At 35.4% G+C, this 18,979-nt stretch overlaps 1 protein-coding gene across 1 annotated transcript; it reads left to right on the top strand.

Moving 5' to 3' along the window:
- Positions 1-400: 400 nt before the first annotated feature.
- LOC148767136 (uncharacterized) lies at positions 401-751 on the top strand. The gene has a single exon (XM_088825969.1). It carries the CDS (start codon positions 401-403, stop codon positions 749-751), a length of 351 nt encoding a protein of 116 aa, XP_088682095.1.
- The last annotated feature ends 18,228 nt before the right edge of the window (positions 752-18,979 follow it).

The raw sequence follows: 18,979 nt of genomic DNA, 5'->3' as shown, positions 1-18,979 counted from the left end.
GCTTATGTTTGTATGATTTTATATGATTATGTGTAATCGATTAAATCGTTGCAAGCATGTTATTTGGTTTAAATGCGAGCATGTTAATTGATTTAAATTCGGTTAAATTTATTAGCATGTATGTCGTTTTTAATTTCGCTGGAAGCGCAAAGGTACGCAATTAATTGATTTAATTCTTCGGGCATGTACTTGTGTGTTTTAAAGTCGTTTAAATCACGTAAAATTTTTTTTTTCCGCTGCGTATGCGTGCCCGAAACCCAACAGTATATATATATATATATACTATATAATTATTATTCTATAACACGTTATCAGCACGAGCTTTTGCTCTACAAAAATTATAGGTTTGTAAATTTAAATTTCTTTTTGTTGTACTATTTCCTACTTATTTTATTTTACGATGGCCGGAATCGAAAAACAAAAATTTCAAATCCTTGATGTTACCGGCAGTAACTTCTTATCCTGGTGCTTAGATATCAAATTACACCTCCAAGGGCTAGATCTTGTAAAAGCCTTGGATTGTGTAGATATCAAGGAGGCAAACAGGAAAGATGAGGCAAATGCTAAGATTTTTATCCGCCATCATCTTTCTGAGGATTTGAAAGACGAATATATACAACTTGAAAGGCCATCAGATATATGGCAAAAACTTACAGAACGATTTGATCACACAAAAACCGTGATTCTCCCACAGGCCCAATACAATTGGCAGCACCTAAGGCTGCAGGACTTCAAATCTGTTCGACTATAATTCGGCACTGTTTAAACTTGAGTCCCGATTAGCCTTGTGTGGAGTTAAAATATCTGAATATGATAAATTGGAAAAAACTTTCTCTACTATCTGTTGAAAAATCATGATTTGCGACCATGTGGGTCCCAAGCTGTGCCTGAAGTACATGCTAATCAAAATAGAAATATGGGCCGATTTAGAGGTCGTGGGCGTAGATTCTGGCGTGGTGCACGCAGAGGTGGTGGACGTGGTCCCCCTCAAGATGCCCGAAATAATGACCGTGGTGGATATGAATATCACCGTCGAAATAATAATAATACGGTCTGGCAGAGACAACCATTTCAGGCAAAACGCGATAAAGGCAAAATGCCCGCGGAAAGAATTCCAGAAAATATGTGTATTAGATGTGGAATGACTGGACACTGGGCCAAAGTTTGTAGAACCGCCCAACATCTGGTAAATCTGTACTAGGATTCAAAAAGAGACAAAGGAAAAAATGTCCAGGCAAATGTCACTGAGGCAGAAATGCCACTTGCTGTTCTTGAAGCCAGCACATCTGGAAGCATGCTTGATCAAGATCCTGCTCAAGATGGAGCCTCTCTTGAGTTATCAGATTTCTTTACAGATCTTGATCCTCTTGTGTAAATTGCCAAATGAGCATCTCTTTTGGTTATTTTGTACTCAATATGTATATTTTGTATATATCTCTCTCGGATGATGTAGTACCCGAGATTGAACTAGTTTGTCTTTTGATGTATCCATGTACATATCTCCCTTGGAAGTTATGTTCCCAAGGTGGAGCTGATATTTTGACTATGTATAGAATTATGAGTTTGTTATTATATGATTTACAAACTATACTACGATTCAATATTAATTTTATGTTATTTAATTCAGGCAAACATGGAGAACATCGACAAAAGAGAAAATTGCCTACTCGATAGTGCAACTACACACTCAATATTCAATAATAAAATATATTTCTCGAGTGTGACATTGTGCAAGGCACAAGTTAAAACCATAGCAGGTTCCGCGGAAATAATAGATGGCTCCGGGAACGCAACAATTGTGTTGCCTAATGGTACCACTTTGCATATTGAAAATGCATTGATATCAGGTAGATCAAATAAGAATCTACTGAGTTTTAAAGATGTGAGACGTAATGGATATCATTTAGAGACACTGGTTGAAAATACCGTGGAGTGTCTCTGCATCACATCATATGTTATGGACAAAAGAATTGTTCATGAAAAACTCGAAGCGACAGCTTCTGGAGTGTATTGTTTCCAAATTAGAGCTTTCGAATCCTATGCCACTATGCCATGGAAACTTGTTAATCCCAATATTCATGGATTATGGCATGATCGATTGGGTCACCCAGGAACGACTATGATGCGTAGGATTGCACAACATACTAAAGGACATCCATTAAAAGATACAAAAATCTTGATGTCTAATGAATATTTCTGTGAATCATGTTCACAAGGAAAGCTCATTATAAAACCTTCCATTGAAAAGGTTGGTTATGAATCACCTTCGTTCTTACAACGCATTCATGGTGATATTTGTGGACCAATACACCCTGCAAGTGGGCCATTTAGATATTTTATGGTTTTGGTGGACGCATCTTGTAGATGGTCCCACGTATGCTTATTATCTACGCGAAATGTTGCATTTGCGCGTTTGCTAGCACAAATTATTAAACTCCGAGCACATTTCCCTGATTATCCCATTAAAAACATAAGAATGGATAATGCCGGAGAATTTACATCAAAAGCTTTTGATGAGTATTGTGCAGCACTGGGAATAAATGTCGAGCACCCAATAGCATACGTTCACACTCAAAATGGACTGGCGGAATCTCTGATTAAACGCGTCCAAATAATTGCTCGTACTTTGCTGATGAGATCGAAACTCACTAGTGCAGCATGGGGCCATGCAGTACTGCATGCATCAGCACTGATTAAATTGCGCCCCACTGCTTATCATATGCATTCCCCAATGCAATTGGCATTAGGCTTTGAGCCCGATATTTCGCACCTACGCACATTTGGTTGCGCTGTGCAAGTGCTAATTCCTCCTCCTCAGAGGACTAAAATGGGTCCCCAACGTCGACTTGGCATATATGTTGGGTTTGATTCACCGTCGATTATTAGGTTTTTTTAACCAATGACGGGTGATTTATTTACCGCTAGATTTGCGGATTGTCATTTTGATGAGACATTATTTATACCGATTGGTAAGGATATTCAGAATATCCGTGATAATGATAAACAAAAACCAATCGAGAATCTCACATGGTGTGAGCAACGCTTATATCATCTCGACCCACGTACCTCTGAATGTGAAAATGAGATCCATAGAATCATTCATTTACAAAATATTGCCAATACACTTCCTGATGCATTTAATGATGCCAGTAAAGTCACGAAATCTTATATCCCAGCTGTGAATGTGCCAGCTAGGATCGCTGTTCCTGAAGAACATGCGAAAATGAATGATGATCCCCCACGACAAAAACGGGGTAGACCTATTGGATCAAAGGACGTTATTCCTAGAAAAAGAAAGGGGAAAATCGATGAACCCTCGAACCAAGTGGTTCCTAGTGAGAATGCTCCAGATGAATCTGTTGAGCCTGATATCGAAAAAACGATATCAAATACCGGGAATACCGAGAATCCCATAAGTTATTGCAATGAAATAGAAATGAGATAATCATCGATAATATTTTTGCATTCTCGGTTGCACAAGAAATAATGTACGATGATTATGATAGTGAACCGCGTTCCATAATAGAATGCCGCCAAAGAAATGATTTGCCTAAGTGGGAAGAAGCAATAAAATCTGAATTGGCTTCCTTAGAAAAACGGAAAGTATTTGGGCAAATTGTTCAAACTCCGGATAATGTAAAGCCCGTTGGATATAAATGGGTATTTGTCCGTAAGAAAAATGAGAGCAACGAAATTGTACGATATAAAGCCCGCCTTGTTGCTCAAGGCTTTTCCCAGCGGCCTGGAATTGATTATGATGAGACGTATTCACCAGTGTTGGATACGATCACTTTCCGTTTTCTTATAAATATGGTCGTCCAAGAGGGACTGGACTTACGTCTAACGGACGTTGTAACGGCCTATTTATACGCTTCACTAGATTCTGATATCTATATGAAAATTCCCGATGGATTTAAAATGCCAAAATCTGGCGCTGCTCGTGGGCTGCACTCAATCAAATTACAGAGATCATTGTATGGTCTAAAGCAATCCGGTCGCATGTGGTATCATAGATTGAGTGAATACCTTATCAGGGAATGTTATAAAAATGATCCTATTTGCCCATGCGTTTTTATTAAACGATCAGAAACCGGATTTGCTATCATTGCGGTTTATGTAGATGACATGAACCTGATTGGAACTCATGAAGAGTTAGCCAATGCAGCTGAATATTTAAAGAAAGAGTTTGAGGTCAAGGACCTTGGAAAAATAAAACTATGTCTTGGTATTGAGCTTGAGCATAAAAATAACGGCATACTTATACACCAATCTGCATATACTAAACGAGTGCTCAAAAGGTTTAATATGGAAAATTCTAATCCATTAAGTACCCCTATGGTTGTACGCAATTTAGATCCTAAAAAGGATCCGTTTCGACCTAAAGAATTCAATGAAGAGATACTTGGCCCAGAAGTGCCATATCTCAATGCGATCGGAGCATTAATGTATCTAGCACAATGCACTCGACCTGATATAACTTTTGCTGTAAATGTGCTTGCGAGATACAGTTCTGAGCCAACCCGGAGACACTGGAATGGTGTTAAACATATTTTTCGATATCTCCGTGGCACTGCAGATTTGGGATTATTTTATTCGAAAAATTCAACTAACCAATGGTTAGTTGGTTATGCCGATGCGGGATATAGATCTGATCCGCACAAAGCTCGCTCACAAACTAGATATTTGTTTTGTTATAATGGTGCAGGTATATCTTGGCGATCTACCAAACAAACATTAGTGGCCACCTCATCAAATCATTCAGAAATAATAGCACTTTATGAGGCAGGCAGATAATGTGTTTGGCTAAGATCAGTTATATCTCATATACGAAATTCCTGCCAATTACATCCAGTTACAGACACGCCCACAGTCATTTACGAAGACAATGCTGCTTGTATAGCACAAACAAGGGGCGGATACATAAAAGGTGATAGGACTAAACATATATCACCAAAGTTCTTCCACACACATGAACTTCGGAAGAATGGAGAAATTGATGTCCAACAAATTCGTTCATGTAACAATCTTGCTGATTTGTTTACAAAATCCTTACCGACTTCTACATTTGAGAAACTGGTATACGAAATCGGAATGAGAAGATCCAATGTGAAGCAAGATTGATGAGCCATTTTTGAAGATTTATATTGTTTATTTCATGAGGAGCAATGATGCGCTGCACTCTTTTTCCCTTATGACTGGTTTTGTCCCATTGGGTTTTCCAGCAAAGGTTTTTAACGAGGCAGCTTATGCACATAACTTTGTTTTGAGACAACACAATAATGTTTCGTCCAAGGAGGAGTGTTGTGACATGTGGACTCAACCAATAGAATCAATTCTATACACATGCTACTAAAGCACTTCACGTGATCTTCAAGTGCATGCAATATTAATTTTGTATTAATAGGTGTATTAATTTGAAGTGATGACTAACTAAGTCATTTGCTTCGTGTCATTTGTGAAATGGGTATTTACCTATATAAATAAGTGTAATATTATTTGATGAAATAATAATGCTTCCTCAGCAAAAACTTTCTTACACTTCTTCACAGTAGTTTCCTTTCGCAAAATTCCTTTTCACAGTAATTATATATATACTATATAATTATTATTCTACAACATAAATTTAATTATTTAAACATCCGGTTTTTTTCCCGCAAATTAAATCACCAATCCTCATCCTGAGGCAGAAAGTGGAAGGGTACGGAACGGCGTCGTGCAGCGCGTCGGTTAAATGGGGAATTCTGAAGCGCGCCTCGAAATCCTTCTGGTAATTTGACTTCCAATCCGCTGCGGCGGCGGAGGCGCTCCTCTTCTCCGATTTCGCTTTCACCTCAATCTTCCTCCGGGTCGGAATCTGAACGGAACCGAAGGAAACAAGCGCGTGGACGGAGATACGCGCCCTAATCGGAGGAATCAGCGGCGGTCTGAATCTGATCGCCGCCGGCGTAAGAGCTTCCATCAATTCTGATTATATTAAAATTTCAGGGCAAGAGTTTTCAAAATCGTAAGCAATTGCAATTTTTGGTTTTTTCACTTACAACTAAAAAAACTATAGGTTTTAAGGGGACTGTTGTAGCATTAATATAACATTATTTTTTTATTATAATATTATTTTGTAAATTATTATATTGCAATTCCAATATTAGTAATTTATTATACAAAAATAAAATAATTGAAAAGCTAGCTACTAGCCAGCTTTTGAGTCATGAACAACTAAAAATAGATTTGAGCTCAAGCTCGTGAGAAAGCTAGAGCTCGAGCTTTTATCGAGCCGGCTTATCGAGCTCTCGACTTATTTACACCCCAAAATAATGATAAAGTTCATCAGATGTAGGATAGATAGAATAAACAGTAGACAGACAGTAAACAAATATTTTCCAGTCCAAAAAACCTTCCATTTCTATGAGGTACAAAACGAGGACAATCTTGCACTCATGGAAAACTAAACACGGACACAAACCATGTGCAATTTCAAGAGAAGCCTCTTTGTTTTTATATACATTCATAGAACACAAAAAAAGCAAACAACGGTGAAAAAACGTAAAAACGAAAACTACGGTCTCATTCTTCATTAAAATGTGATAAAGCAGTATCGCACTCTTCCGTTTCATTGAACTCTAAAGGTGGTTTCCCGCTTATTGTCTTCCTGCAAAATCGAGACATTTTTATTTAGAAACATGGCAAATCAATTTTCAGTTTTTTTCGTTATGAAATCAAACACCAAGTATTTGATACTTCATTCGAGTTAGGACAAAAAAACATATTCTCTGGTTATACTCATGTAAAATGTATAATATATTACTATCAAATGATTTATTCTGCATATTTTTTAATATAAATCCAAATTTATTAATTAAAATACAAAATTTCCGTAACATCACCAATCATGCAACTATAATAAGGGTAGACTTTAAATTTAATTTAAATAAATTTAAATTAAATTAATTACTGTTAAAATTAAATTAAAAAAATAAATATATTTATAGTTTCCAAGAAAGTTGATGTATTTAGAGATTTTATAAATGGTAGTATATAAATATACCATATTAATAAAACTGAAATGTTAAATGTCGTTTCAATTTTACTAATACCGTTTAAACTTCGAATCTGATTTTGACATATTTCTATTTTGATTTAGGCAAAATTCGAAACACGAAAACGGTAGTCCTTTGGGTTAGCTTTCTAATCTAACTTAAATCCGCTAGATTGGATGCTGTGTGACAAAGTTATGCATGAATGAGTCACATTTTAAATTTTAGATACCTCAATACATCAAAGTTGTGGGTAGTATCCATTGATTCATGTATATCTTTCTCGTCCGACATCCAAATTTGGTGATTCAAGTTGGATTAGAAAACTAATTCAGAATACTACAAATTCTATTTTTCGTTTTGCAAAATTTGGAATTAAAAATGATCAAAATCACGTTTGAAGTCGTAACGATATTATTACAGCTCAAACGACATTTATCACATCCCTCAATACAATAATAAAATATATTTAATTACCTTTAATTTTGGAAATGATGACATGTTTTTTGATGATTTATTTTAAGTTTTTAACCAATCAATTTGCCACATGGGATGAAATTGAATACATGTAATCAATTGAAATTGCCAAATGTCAAACAATTAATTATGTGTTATATTTAGGTAGAGTTAATTGTACTTGTTATCTCGAGCTCGCTGGAAAAGTCACCGGAAAATTCAACCTGGACAAATTATTCCGATGCGTTATTTATCAGATAAAATATTAGTGGTAATGAATGGATAAAAATAAAATAATATGAGAATGTTAAATGATTAAGAAGACTTTTATCATAACAAAATTTGAAAATAATTTAGATGATCGATAAGACTTTTCTTTATACGAATCATTCTTCTTTAAAATCGTTAGTTTACGTCGTATAGTTACTTTTATTGCTTATATTTACAAGATTTAACTTTATTACATGGCTAATTTTTTTACTTGCACTGCGGTTGCATCAACTAATAATTCTAGAAAAAGAAATATCCATTAATCGATCCATTTTGGAATTAATTATTCGGTTGTCATCTGTTAACCGACCTATAAATGCTAGGTCGACAATGGTTTTTAGCGGGAAAATTACATTTTTGGTCCCCATATTATATATTTTTTTTCAATTTTGGTCCTTAAATTTTTTTTTCTGCCAAGAAATGGTCCTCAAATAACCAATTATTTTACACTTTCAGTCCACCGTTTGATTTTGGCGTTAATTTGGATGGAAAAGGCACATGGAGGTACGTGACCATGCTATTTCAACCCCTTTTTTAAATCTATTTATGATTCAGCCCCAATTTTAATTTATTTCAACAATTGCACACAAAAAGAAAAATATGTGAGTTGCAATTCGTACCGCTGTTGCAGAAACTCTCTCTCTCTCTCTCTCTCTCTCTCTCTCTCTCTCTCTCTCTCTCTCTCTCTCTCTTCTTCTTCTTCTTTCCAATTTTTTTGTTCTATCTTAAATATGAGTCTTTTTACAAGCGGCCCTATTAGAGGTCTAATTGTCAAAAAGTACATATGTTAAAAATATTAGCATTTGCCCTTATATTTTTTAGTCAAAGCCAACAAGACCCTTATGAGCAAATCGCGTGTTTCACTCACGGCTTGTGCGAGTATTTCTTCGATTTTGCTATATAAATACCCTCCTATAAATGAAGATAAACTCAATTAGATTTGATTATAAATAATCTAAAGGCTTAGGGACCAAATAGCAATTTCAAAAATTCCTAAAGAAACCCTAATTTTTATCAGATCCTCAATTGTCCCTCCTCTTTCTTCACTAACTTCGTCCTCGTGCTCAAATAATCGTTGTCGTCGGCGGCAATACAACAACACCACTACCCCGCAGCCGCAGCACAACCACCACCACAACCTCAGAACGTCGAAACACATTAGAGCACGAACCCCCTTCTTGTTGGTAATGGTGTTGGTGTTGAAAATTGAAGATGGTTGATGGATTGTCTTGATTGTTGCTGATTAATTGATTAGAACCAACTTAGTCTCTTTTGTCTTCATGGACATATTTCAATGTTAACAATTTTAAATCCTGCATGCAATACAAAAACATTGAATCTGAATAGCAAAATCATTTAACCTAAAGATGAGAGCAAGAAAGAGAGAGAGAATATGGAAAACAATATGAAATGAAATAGCAAAATCATTTAACATTTTTCTCTTCATCCACACTCTCATCACCAGTATCTTCATTTTGTACCCCCTTCCTCTTTCTCGTACTCAGACCCTTGATTGGCGGCATCGTGTAACTTCAAATTCCCTAGGTCGGTCTTGTCGAATTAATGAATTTTTCTACTTCTTTCTTACCCTCGAAACGAAACCCTCTTCAGCGGTAACCTAATCACGCAATTCTTCTATTTTTCTCAGTTTTTCCTTACCCCGTTAAGCAAATCCCTCTTTCAGCGGTAAACTAATGACGCAATTTTTCCATTTTTCTCATTTCTCCTTACCCCGTTAACACAATTCTATTCAGCGGTAAAATAGTTACGCGTTTGAAGTTTTTCCTATTTTTTTTTTTTTTGCGGAAATATGCAATACCCCTCAAATGGAAAATATTTTGAACTAAAACCAATTGACTTTTAGAGTTTTTTGCCTACACCCAAGTTTCATTCTTAATTAGTGAGACCCCCCTGACCAGACATGATAAGACTAAAGTGCCCTTATGTGGTTAGGTTTTTAACGTGATACAATTTTATTTCTCTCTCTCTCACACACACAATTTCTCGTTTTTTTTTTCTTCTTCTTTCAGCAGATATGTATACCTGCCGGCGCACTCCTTCATTTTTTGCACACCACCGTCGTAGTCCGCTCACCATAGCCACCGTTGTTCGTGCACTCGTCACCGCCGGAGCCAACAATACCTTTCAACCGCCGGTCAGTCGAAACCTAATGCAGGAGGCCCTCATCCGTACAAGTGGTGGCGGCGGTGCCTCCCCCACCTCGTCGCAGCCCTTCATCGGATGCGTTACATGAAGATTTCCCTTTTTCGTTCTTTCTCGATTTCTCAATTTTTTTATTTTTTCCAGATTTGTTCACCACCGCCACCGTAGCCACGTCCCCACTCTCTTTTTCATTCACCGTTGTTGTCGTCGCCTCCCCCTCCCTCCCTTTCGTTATTTTCGGTTTTTTTCTTTTTTTTTCTCTCCAGATCTGAAACAGCAGCATCAACGTGACTACTTTGGTTCGAATATGACTATTGTTGATTCACTCGATTAGTGATTTATTATTTTCTCGTGTTCGTTGTCTCTCTCGATTTCTCTATCTTTACACCACCATCGTCTCCACATAGATTTGTACACCACCATTACCGTCGCCGCTCGTTGCCGTTCGTTTCCACGTAAGGCTATTTCTCTCTTTTTCGTTATCTTTTTCGTTATCTTTTTCGATTTCTCAGGTTTTTTTTCCAGATTTGTCCACCACTACCACCGTCGCCGCCTCTCTCATTCTCTTTCCTTCACTACCGCCGTTGTCGTCGACTCCCCATGCCTCTCTTTTGTTATTTTTCTATCTTTATTTATGTTTTTTTCGATTTTTTTTTCCAGATCTGAACAACACCAGTAACATGACTATAGTAATATTTATGTATTTTTCGAATATGTTTGTAGTCATATTGGAATATGACTATTGTTGAATATGACTGTAGTCATATTCGAATATGTTCTATCTTCTCGTTTTCAAGTCGACTTCTAATAACTAGATTCAAAATTGTTATCTGTGGATTTTGATTGGATTGTTTTCGTAAACAATAGGGAATCTTCGTTGTTTTATATAATTTGGTAAGCATGAGTATACCACACTATATAATCGGATTTTTTAAGTTGAAAATGTAAAAAATTGTAATATAATGAAAGAATATGTCTACATAGTGACATATAGTCATATTCAACTCTAGTCATATTCGGAGTTTTAAACATGTCGAGAAAAAAAAATCAATTTTTTGTTTAAAAAATATTAAAAAAAATTAAAAAAACTATTTTTATTAAAAAAAATATTAAAAAATAAAAATAAATAAAAAATGGCTAAATAATCCGAAAATAATAAAAAAATAAAAAAAAATCATTTTTTTTTATTTGGTAGCAAATTTTAGGAATTTGGAAGCAGATTTTTAGGAATTAGAGAAAAAAGGAATAATTGAGACTAATTATGCTAATTGACCTAAGGGTAGAATTGGGAATACAATTTTTAGGGGGTTATCACAAAGAAAGATTTAAGGGGTGGACATATGACCATTTATTATCTATATGACGGGTTTACTGCTAATGACCCTTTTTTTATTTACCAGTGAGAAGTCCATTTTGCCATTTTCCCTAGCCGTCATTTGCCCCAATTCCAGAAAATCCAAGAAGGATTTTACCCTTTCACTCTAGTCGCCGTTCTCTTCCACTTCTCGCCGCCGGATCTCTCTCTCTCTTCTCTACCTCTGCTCTTTTTCTCCCAGCGATCAGTACTCTTCCAACTCCGCCACTTCTCCCATCTGAACTGGTTAGCTAACCTTTCTAAAACCCTAAATTCTACAATTAGGGTTTATGTTTTTTAATTCATTTTTTTGTCTCATGTAACGAACAAACCGTGAAGTCAAAAGTTGCTACATTCTTCTATTTTATTTGGTTGGTGTTCAACAAATGTGCAAACGTGCTACATTGCTGTTAGTATGTCTATTTGTTAATAACCTCAACTTGGAACTATTAATTAATGTCTAATTAATGTAATCGTATAATTTGGCAGAATGGAAGAAAAAAATGCAGTCAACTCTTACAAATACAAATGGGGTCAGATCACCAATTAGGTCATTTGACCGAAACAAATACACATGTTTCGACACACTAGTTAAGTCATGGTCTTCAATGTTTATGAGATTCTGGCAACTTTTGAAGTTTCATTTCAACCTACAATTATACTCCAAGCTTAGAATAAAACAAGCCAATCAAAATATATGTACAGCATGATTACCAAGCCAGTAAAGGAGCAAGATTAGAAACTGTAATTGAGAAATAAACAATCATAAGTGCACATCTAGATGGGTAACTTACAGGCATATGATGATCTGCTAAAAAGAATTTATAGCCTTTCATATGGTAATGATTCAGGCCAAGTCGCTATCTTCATCAATGATCTGAAGTTCTTCCTTCTCAATGTCACAATAGTTAACCAATGTATCATCTTCTTCATCAACATGATCTTCAAAAATATCGAAATCGTCAATCTCAATTTCCATGCTTTGAATTGCATCAGCCTCAACAACTCCAGCATCAACATCTTTTCTTTCAAGGGACACCAGCTCACTTACGTCAAATTGAATGGGCATAAGAGGTTCTAATGGTTCGTCTTCTTGGTACACATCATCGTCTTCCCCACCATCTCCATCTTTTATCTCTAAGGATTCAAACACGTGGCGATGCTGAAATTTTATTACTATTCGTCAATCTTTGCCCAATTTCATATCATCAAGGTACAATACTTGTTTTGTTTGACATGCGAGTATAAAAGGATCATTCTCATACCAAGTACGACTAATGTTTATGCTTTTAGTTTCCCCTCATGTATGATGGATTTCTTGTTTTCAAGATTAAACCACTGAGCCTTAAACAGAACAACATGATTACCTTTGATATAGTCCAACTCAATTATTTCGGTTACGATGCCGTAAAACTCAATAACATTGTTATTATGGTAACCTTCAACCATGACACCACTATTTTGAGTTGTACGACGACCATCTCGCTCCTTAGTATGAAATCTAACTCCATTTACAATTTACCCTGGATATTTCTTCACAATCATACTAGGTCCGCATGCTAGTCCATACAATTTATCTATGCCATCTTGTGGATTTTGTAACTTCTTTTGTGCCATCTGTATAGTCCATAAGATATTGTTAGAGAATCTCAAATACAAAATAATATAAGTAACTACAATAAGCTAAGTTTTAGTAATTCTACTCACATGCTGTTTTAAACCATTGTGGAAATAACTTTTTGTGCATTTCCTCTAAGTTCAAGAGATTTTCTTGTTTGAGTATCTCTTCGTGTTGCCTGCACAAACATAATTTTTTTGTTAAAAAAATTTAAACAGTAAGGTTATAAACAGGTAAATAGTTATATTATTTGTGTTCAACTGTGGACTACTTACTGAAAGAATTCTTCTACTTCTTCACAATTGCTCAAGATATACCGTCGACCCATATCCAACTCGGTCCTACAAAGCTCTTCATATTTTGTTGCTCCAAACGGTCGCGACTTTTGTGAGAAAATAGACAACTTACGATCGACTTCAATATCCGTATTCCGTTCTTCTTTGTTGAAGCAAGACTCAATTCCATCAAGGTACATTGAGCAAAATATAACATTCATTGACAATATAAGCTTCTACAATCAATCCTTCTGGACGAGCTTTATTCCGCACATAATCCTTTAGCGTACCTACATATCTATAAAATAATATTAATTAATAATAAAGTATATTTCTCTAACCATCATTACATTATAAACTGAATATTTATTTAATGATATAGAAATGTAAATCATTATAAATTTGTAATTTATTACATTCGTCGCTAAATGTATATGGCACACTATTCACAACATTGAGTTCCGTTGTCGAATGAGAATAAAATGCTACAAAAATAGATCGTTGTCGAAACTTTAAACTTCAGCCACAAATTACATTTTTTGTTGCCGAAACATAACTATTGGTAGCGAATTTCATATCGTAGTTAACAATTTGTTGCCAATTTCCCAATTTCTTGTTGTGAACCAATTAGGTCATTTGACCGAAACAAATACACCTGTTTCGACACACCAGTTAAGTCATGGTCTTCAATGCTACAATCGTGCTATCGAGTTATCTCATCATAAATACATGAAATACATTTTTTATGATGACAAGCAAACAACTATGTTATGTTACACTCGATAACTACATTGACAAGTTGAAGCTACGAAAAAATAAACCCGAAATGCCCATGGTGGATTATGTTAGAAAAACTCTCCAAGACAGACATTATTATATGAACCCGTTGTATAGGTTGATAGTGAAAACGATGCTTCAATATATAGTCGACCAACATGTTGCAATGTTTTCGTTGACAAAGTTTGAAACGAAAAATATAGTATTCGTAGGGGGTGTGCTCAAGTTTTTTGATGTTGGATCCCGTCCTAGCTCATACGTCACACATAAAGAAGATTTCTTGTGTTTGTTTAATATAATTAAAACACTATTAGCTGGAACCCCACCGACGGCGGAACTAAACGCGTTTCTCACATTGATGGAACAACTTGATTGCAAGAGGTAACATATACCTAACATAATATACTAGTATGAGTCCATTTATTTGTGTTTATATTCTTATTATGATTTAATGTTAATATTAATTCATTTGAAGGGACAATTGTGGATTGGTTTTGCTGAATCATTTGGCAATTATGTCGCCAATGGAGTCATTGCAGTTCTTCATCTCATGTAACAAGAGAGTGCCATTTCTCACTCAACATTTTATGAGTTGCTATGATTATGCTACTCATAAAATGATTATGTGTACGAAATGGAACGAGAGGTTCAATGTTGAGGAACCCAATGAGCGATCCATAGAAAAATGCTTCAAGAACCATAATGATAACTATAATTTCATCACTTTTAATATCGTTTTCTATCCTAGTGGACCTAAGGTGAATAAAAGTTTCTTGAGGTGTTGTCGTAATCTCACGGTTCATGTCAAAGAAAAGGTACATGATTCCACTCTGTTGTGTGACCTTGATGTCGAAAGAATGGTCATGTATGTGTTTGGTCCGGAACTACTTTCATTCTAGAAGAAATTGGGTACTTGTGAGTGTTTGGCACCATTTGTACGACATGATTGAAGTTTAGAATTTGTAATATTTTATATTTTTTAATTAAAAATTGTAATGTTTATTTCATGTTTTTTTAGGAATGAATTATTTTTCTCTTTTGGAGAAAAAGAAAAATATTATTAATTTTCCAACAATTTGTATTTGTTTTGTAACATATGCTACATAAATGAACTGTTTGTATTAGCGTATGTAAGTAGTATCTTTAAGCCAAATCAGATATAAATTGAGAAAGGTTAAAGAATAATATAATTTAATTTATGTTGTGTATGAAACTAAAAAGTTTTGAAGTCTTGGTATGATTGCTAAAATGTTGAGCATGTTCGCAAAAATACTATTATATATAGTGTGGAAACAAAATCCGAGAAAATCAGTGTGGAGGATCAACCGATAATTTCATTGAAGACATGAAGTTTTTGGTTGTTAGCCTATTGAATGAAGATCTTCATGTTCGGAATATAGATGATTGTACCAAACTGGTAACTAAATACAAAGGTAACAAAGATACGAGCTTTATTCCGCACATAATCCTTTAGCGTACCTAAATATCTATAAAATAATATTAATTAATAATAAAGTATATTTTTCTAATCATCATTACATTATAAACTGAATATTTATTTAATGATATAGAAATATAAATCATTATAAATTTGTAATTTATTACATTCGTCGCTAAATGTATAGGGCACACTATTCACAACATTGAGTTCCGTTGTCGAATGAGAATAAAATGCTACAAAAATAGATCGTTGTCGAAACTTTAAACTTCAGCCACAAATTACATTTTTTGTTGCCGAAACATAACTATTGGTAGCGAATTTCATATCGTAGTTAACAATTTGTTGTCAATTTCCCAATTTCTTGTTGTGAACCAATTAGGTCATTTGACCGAAACAAATACACCTGTTTCGACACACCAGTTAAGTCATGGTCTTCAATGCTACAATCGTGCTATCGAGTTATCTCATCATAAATACATGAAATACATTTTTTATGATGACAAGCAAACAACTATGTTATGTTACACTCGATAACTACATTGACAAGTTGAAGCTACGAAAAAATAAACCTGAAATGCCCATGGTGGATTATGTTAGAAAAACTCTCCAAGACAGACATTATTATATGAACCCGTTGTATAGGTTGATAGTGAAAACGATGCTTCAATATATAGTCGACCAACATGTTGCAATGTTTTCGTTGACAAAGTTTGAAACGAAAAATATAGTATTCGTAGGGGGTGTGCTCAAGTTTTTTGATGTTGGATCCCGTCCTAGCTCATACGTCACACATAAAGAAGATTTCTTGTGTTTGTTTAATATAATTAAAACACTATTAGCTGGAACCCCACCGACGGCGGAACTAAACGCGTTTCTCACATTGATGGAACAACTTGATTGCAAGAGGTAACATATACCTAACATAATATACTAGTATGAGTCCATTTATTTGTGTTTATATTCTTATTATGATTTAATTTTAATATTAATTTATTTGAAGGGACAATTGTGGATTGGTTTTGCTGAATCATTTGGCAATTATGTCGCCAAGGGAGTCATTGCAGTTCTTCATCTCATGTAACGTGAGAGTGCCATTTCTCACTCAACATTTTATGAGTTGCTATGATTATGCTATTCATAAAATGATTATGTGTACGAAATGGAACGAGAGGTTCAATGTTGAGGAACCCAATGAGCGACCCATAGAAAAATGCTTCAGGAACCATAATGATAACTATAATGTCATCACTTTTTATATCGTTTTCTATCCTAGTGGACCTAAGGTGAATAAAAGTTTCTTGAGGTGTTGTCGTAATCTCACGGTTAATGTCAAAGAAAAAGTACATGATTCCACTCTGTTGTGTGACCTTGATGTCGAATCAAATCAGATATAAATTGAGAAAGGTTAAAGAATAATATAATTTAATTTATGTTGTGTATGAAACTAAAAAGTTTTGAAGTCTTGGTATGATTGCTAAAATGTTGAGCATGTTCGCAAAAATACTATTATATATAGTGTGGAAACAAAATCCGAGAAAATCAGTGTGGAGGATCAACCGATAATTTCATTGAAGACATGAAGTTTTTGGTTGTTAGCCTATTGAATGAAGATCTTCATGTTCGGAATATAGATGATTGTACCAAACTGGTAACTAAATACAAAGGTAACAAATATACTCATTTTGTTTCGGTGGATTAGATCAAGCATTTATTGCTAGTGGAAGTGAAGACTTAAAGGTAATGTAATGAAGAATCAGAGCGCAATCTCTTTTTTTCATAACTTGTTGGATTGACAGAGCATTTTCAATAACCATTACTTTCATTTGGCCCAAAGGCTTCAATGAAGCTTAGAACGAGCCCTGCCACTGTTTATCGCATAGTTATAGATTATGTGTTGCCATTTTGTGTGACTAAAATTGTTGAGGGTATATGCATGCAAGAATGTGTGGTCATATGTCGTATTTTGTATGAATTCACAAATGATATAACTGTTTATTGCATTCAACACCTTGTTCTCTTTGGAATTGTTGAAAAAACCCCATAAAGTCCGTAGAAGATTTGTCAATTCTACGCCCTCTTCTCTTTTCTCAATATCGTAAAATGGAGTTTAAGGGATATGAATTCACCTCGCAATCATATATAATCGTTCTCGACCCTTCCATATCTGTCATTCTCCTCATCCACTTGCTCTTCATCTCCATAGACATGTCCTGGTACTTCGGCCCAAACGGGGCGTGGCACTGGCTCCACACAATCCGTAAAATTGAACTGCAACTTTGCTCCAACAGACTTCACCATCTTGCCAATCTAGCTTATAGTAGCTTTCATCTCCTGCCGGAAATCCTCGTGCGCGCCTGCTTCCTGCTGAATCTGTCGGACTGTTCGTGAAAGCTCGGCTTTTGTCAATGGTGTTACACTGATTTTTTTTTTCTTGAGGTAGAAATGTTGTTTTGGGCACAAAATGTTTGATTTAACGTGAAAAAAATACAATAAATTTGTTGGATCGTTGAACATGGAGAATGGCCTCGTCAGTTAATGGTAGATTTCCATTGGATAGTGGTGATGTCGGAGTGTCAGCTGGAGCTTTGCCTTTCTTACCCTTGTGTTTCTTACCCACTCGAGATGACCCTTCCCTGGAGGTAGGTTTGAGAGGTTCCGGAGGGTTGGTTATTAGCCTTTTGGAAGATTCCATAATACGACGAGCTCTCGAAAAAATGGTGATAAATGAAGCCAATTGAACCCCAAACTTGACTTGGACAATTCGTCGAACACCTTCCGTGTAATGAGGAGGTGGTGAGTAAATTGTATTAAGTTCAACCTAAACCTGCAAAAATCATACAAATGATCTATCCATTCATGTTCTGTCACTTTAGCGACACAAGCCCCAATCGAAAGAACCATTGATCAAATAATACAAGTAAAAATGAACTCCAAAAGCAAAAAGAGTCTCATACCATTTATCATGCAAGGGACACAATATCGCTTAGTGAGACACTTGGTGCAGTGTACCACTCTTTCTTTATCATTCCTCTTGCACTGGTGACACGTGTTAACGCTTGTCCTCCTTCGCTTGTTAAAATCGACAACCCAAAGGCCAACCATCCCAATAAAACAAATTAGCAAGATGACTCCGGAAAAAAAAAAATCCAAAATAGAAAATAAAATGAGTATACAGAATGTCCTTCCATCTTTCAGTAAATGGAAGTGTGTCCTGGAGAAAAAAATATTCCCAACTCCTTAAGAAGACACATTTTCACATAATTCTTAACAAGCAACAAGATCAGATGATGATGATGATGATGATGATGATGATGATGATGATGATGATGATGATGATGATGATGATGATGATGATGATGATGATGATATCTACTGAGAAAGCTTTAAAAGGGTCGTTAATACATATAAAGAGTATATGAAAACTGAATATGTGTTGCATTAAATTAAAAGAGCAAATTAAACAATCGCAACATCCTCACATACTCTTTCTTACCTCGCATGTCTTGCTCCCATATCCATCCTCATACAAGATGTGGTAGCAAAGGTAATTGCTCAGAGCGCAGCCTGTACCCTAGTTTCCCTTACCCTGTTAAA

This window comes from Erythranthe guttata, chromosome 11 (assembly GCF_056151865.1).
Source record: "Erythranthe guttata isolate IM_541 chromosome 11, IM_541, whole genome shotgun sequence".
Classification (NCBI taxonomy): Eukaryota; Viridiplantae; Streptophyta; class Magnoliopsida; order Lamiales; family Phrymaceae; genus Erythranthe; species Erythranthe guttata.
The sequence above is the reverse complement of the archived record's forward strand: the minus strand, read 5'-3'. Positions and strand labels throughout refer to the sequence as shown.